General features: G+C 38.1%; 1 protein-coding gene across 4 annotated transcripts; it reads right to left on the reverse strand.

The window, feature by feature from the left end:
• Positions 1-283: 283 nt before the first annotated feature.
• Positions 284-3,976, reverse strand: LOC145950142 (uncharacterized). 4 transcript variants are annotated; one of them, XR_014428243.1, is made up of 9 exons: positions 3,917-3,976; positions 3,529-3,790; positions 3,252-3,455; positions 2,933-3,169; positions 2,209-2,850; positions 1,874-2,136; positions 1,461-1,800; positions 1,309-1,381; positions 284-1,228 (listed from the first exon to the last, which is right to left on the reverse strand). XR_014428243.1 is itself a non-coding variant. In XM_083061115.1 (7 exons), exons 1-7 carry the CDS (start codon positions 3,970-3,972, stop codon positions 1,620-1,622), a joined length of 1,845 nt encoding a protein of 614 aa, XP_082917241.1. In that variant the 5' UTR covers positions 3,973-3,976; the 3' UTR covers positions 284-1,619. The 4 variants fall into 4 exon arrangements, 1 of the variants encoding a protein (XP_082917241.1); XR_014428242.1 differs by having other exon boundaries at positions 284-1,381; XR_014428241.1 differs by having other exon boundaries at positions 284-1,046; positions 1,133-1,800.
• Positions 3,977-4,210: the final 234 nt, after the last annotated feature.

The following is a 4,210-nucleotide window of genomic DNA, read 5'->3' on the forward strand; positions in this document are numbered from 1 at the left end:
TTTTCTTTTAGTCTTTTTTGGTCACGTTTTTTTTTTAATTTTTCTGTCCAGATTTTTCTTCTATTTTCTTTTTAAATGTTGCTTGGTTTTTACACTTGTGGGTGATTAAAAATTCAGCACATATAAGGAGTCAAAAATAGAGAGACAAGTGGCAACACATGAGTGGGTATAGAAGCATTTTGTGAGTGGAGTGTGTCTTGTACTATTTTCTTTTTGGTTCAGATTTTTTTCAAAGATTCCAGCACTCACACACAAAACTTATCACTCACACATGTGCATAAAAGGACAAAAGAATAATCATGTAATGATGTGCATGGAAAGGTGACCAATCATGTATGTGTAGGAAGGAAATAACACATAGATTTCAACACAAATTTGGAGCATGCTAAGGACTAGTTAACATGCATGAATGACCTCTAAATCACTAGTACACAAAGGGTGTTTTACGTCGTGTATTTTGACCATTTTACGTCGGAAAAGGGTCCGACGTTAATACGGGAGTCGTAAATTTACGTCGCCACTGGAAGACGACGTAAATTTACGTCGGGGAACTTTTCAGACCGACGTAAAAAGGGTCAAAATCGTGCCACAAATTTACGTCGGACGTGGCCTTGTCCGACGTAAATTTACGTCGGTCTTTGCCAGGCCCGACGTAAATTTACGTCGGACAACGCCATGTCCGACGTAAATTGTGGCAGTTTTTTTTTTAAAAACGTTTGTAAATTGATATACCCAACACCTGCATATAAATATAATCCAGAATACCAAATCTAAACCAGGCAGTCCAGAATAGAAATTCAAATTGTATTTCAAAATTGAATGACAAAAAGAAAATAATATATAAATCTTAAAAAACATAAATTATGACAATGTAAATCCTATTATCCTAAAAAAGCTATAAAACATGTTTGTCAATGCTATCTAAATAACTAACTATCAAACTATAAACATAATATCTAACTAACTAAACTTAGAAAAAAAGTTGCCCATTGTTCTCTTATCTTGAGCATCTCATCTTCGGGCAATGGAGATGGATCTTGAAAGACCTGAAAGGGTAATTTAAGTGTCATTAATATGCAATGTTAATTATTCTAAAGGTAAATATAGTTAAATAAATTTTGATATGAATTACCTGCGCCCAAGAATCAATAATACCCGCAGAAACTATGGCTTTCATCCAATACATGATGTAATAGCCACATTCAAACGAGTCTTGTTGCTTATTACACTAAAATGAGAAACAAATAACTATTAATTCCAAAGTCAATAAATTTAAATATTATTGACTGTATGAATTAATTTGCTAACCTTAGGGTATATGAAATGCAATGACTTTGATGATCTGGCTCTTCCACTTAATATATTAGCTCCAGACACGATTCTAATTAATTGAAATAAAAATAAATGTTAGCCAATATATATAATTACAGTGTTAAAACATAATGAAAAAATTTAGTTACCCATGTAATTGGCTTTTAATTTCCTGGCTTGGTTTTCGATGAAGTGAACAAAACCACACCACGGTATATTCCTTAGGAATGATTACCATTAACTGCCAATGAGACCTACATTGTATGACAAACAAATCAGTTAAAAAATTACCATGATTAAAAAATCAATTAAAAAACTAACCCGTCAATGTATGGAGCCATGTATATATGTCTTCTTGAGTCACTCATCCATGTTTGCATATATTGTTGGATCTGGACCTGAGTGTTTCCTGATTTTTGGATGGATTGAGGCTCAATAAATCCATATACTTCTGCTTGTGCTTGCTCCACACTCAATTTGTCCATGTACCTAACACAAATAATTATTATAAGTTAAATGTAATTATTGTAAATTTAGACTCATAAAAGAAAATATGACTTACATGGCCCACAACTGTATGATAGATATATTTAACATGGAGGTTCCCCCAACAATCTCTAATGCATCAGGCAGAGATATGTATAGTGGAACATCAGAGCTATCAACTCCAAAAACTCTAATGTCCCACTGCAATTGAATTGGTTGCTTCTTTAATCGTGGTAATTTGATTAGAAGCTTAGATATGGGATCATCCTCAGCTTCTGCGATATTAGCATCATGAACATGAGGTTCTCTCATGACCTCCTTACCACGATCGATAAAATCCTAAAGAAATAATGAAAATTAGTTAAACAATAATAGAATTATAAGAATCTAAAGGAGCAATAATATAATTACCTTTGCCCGTGCTGAAAGCGGCATGACCAAACATTTTGGCCAAGCTAAGAATGTGCCGGTTGCCTGCCCCACTAGTTGAACCTCTGTATTGGGCAAAGGCACTGGAGCAGCAGCATCTTGAACTTGGTCAACCACAACCCGTGTCCAGTCTGGCTGTAGAGGGACACCATGGATGGTTGAGCCACCCTCAAATACTCGGCCAATAGCCACTAACCGTGGGGGGTCATCCTCAACATATAACTCGCACTGGTTTGGTACATCAGTGTGAGCATGTTCCCCTGAGAAATTTGGAGCAGCACAACTCCCTTTAGTGCTGACTCGAACACCATCATGAGCAACTGCAGTCTGTTGCTGAGAACGAGCCAAAAGTTCAAACTTCTCTTCAAACTGTTTTTCAATATTCTTCAGTTTCTCTTCAAACTGCATCTCCAATCTCTGCTCCAATTTCTGTATAACCTCTTGACTGCAAGAGTCGACAGTGCTCCTCGATGATCGGCCACCAAAGAAATCTCGGTGGCTCCAAGAACCACCAACACCACGCACACGACCTCCGTGCTCTGGCTTTCCTATGGCCGTTGTGAGGATATCATTCCGACCATCGGAAACAAATGAGCCTTGGGTGCTCTGCTCAACTAAATCCTCCTGCAACAATAAGGAAGATTAAAAAATCTTATGAATTAAATGAGTTGAAATGAAGAGTCTTAATTTGTATATTTTTACTTACTATTTTATTAGCAACGACCCTTGCAGACTCAGAAGTCATTTGCCCATCTGGTTTTGTCCGGGCTGCTATCCACATCTCATGGCGGGGAGGTGACTCCACACGGTCAGCATCCTCAACCCCTGCTGCCTGTGCCCTAGCCTTCTTCATTTGCTTTTTTTTTCTTTCATATCCCCCTCTTGACAATAGATGGGGTGCATCATTCTTGGCTTGTCGTTCTTGGGCAGCTATTCTTTTAGCCTGCAATAATACAAAAAAAAATGAGATAAATTAAAATATACCTTAAGTATTTGTGTCAATGTAAAAGTTATCGATAACTAACCTGCCACGAAGGGTCCAATCGAGTGGCACAAAATTGCATCCACTCCTCATCAGTGATCTGGTACTTTAGACAGGGAGTCTCATTTTGGCGCTCTCCAAATACATACTCCCGTGTCAAGAAAGTCTTGAAGTCTCTCCACCTGCTGGCAAGGGCAGATAACATCTTCCTCCTCATGCCCTCAGTGTTGGGAATGTCAAAATTTTGCTATGAAAATAACAACAAATAATAAATAATGTATTTAAGTTATATAATATTGAAAGGATGTGAAAGTATATACCTGAATATCCTGCCACATGAGGTTCTTGTCAACCTCCTGAACGTCATCCCATGATGGAATGATAATAGAAACATGTCGTCGAGCTAGGACTCCCAAATAGCTCTTAAACTTGGCAGCATTTGGGCCTGATGCCTTGCCAGAACGAGGATCCACCTCAACCGATGTCCTCTCCTTGGCAATGCGCCCAGCTGTCAACCCAGACAATCGAGTGACAGATCTACCTTCCCTCCTTCCACTGCCAGACCCAGAATCCTCCATAATCCTGAAAAAATTAAACTGTCATTATTAAAACAATGAATTAATTGAATAGACAAATAAAGTAAAAAAGATAATAACAATATAGCAACAAAATAACTAATAAAAAAACAAATAATACATAAACAGAAACCTATTAGGTTGGAATGTTTTCCCATATTCCTTCAGCATGATCACTTCGAATAGCATGTATTTCGTCCACTTCATTGTCCGCAATAAAAAAAAATTCCAGCAGAACGGGCCGTTCTCCATGCGGTACGACCCGTACTGCTTGCAGAACGGCCCGTTCTGCAAGGAGAACGGCCCGTTCTGCAAGGAGAACGGCCCGTTCTCCTTGCAGAACGGCCCGTTCCAGAGGAACAAATAGCAAAAAAAAAACAAATAAATTACGGGGACAACAAACTAACCTCAAACGACCAACGTGCTG

The sequence above is a fragment of the Cajanus cajan genome, chromosome 7, assembly GCF_000230855.2.
Source record: "Cajanus cajan strain Asha chromosome 7, NIPB_CcT2T_4, whole genome shotgun sequence".
NCBI classification, from domain to species: Eukaryota; Viridiplantae; Streptophyta; class Magnoliopsida; order Fabales; family Fabaceae; genus Cajanus; species Cajanus cajan.

Coding starts and splice junctions, on each gene's coding strand:
- LOC145950142 (XM_083061115.1), bottom strand. CDS start 3,972: ATGCTATTCGAAGTGATCATGCTGAAGGAATATGGGAAAACATTCCAA. Junction 3,456..3,528: donor TCATGTGGCAGGATATTCAG/GTATATACTTTC, acceptor TTATTTTCATAG/CAAAATTTTGACATTCCCAA. Junction 1,801..1,873: donor ATCATACAGTTGTGGGCCAT/GTAAGTCATATT, acceptor TATTTGTGTTAG/GTACATGGACAAATTGAGTG.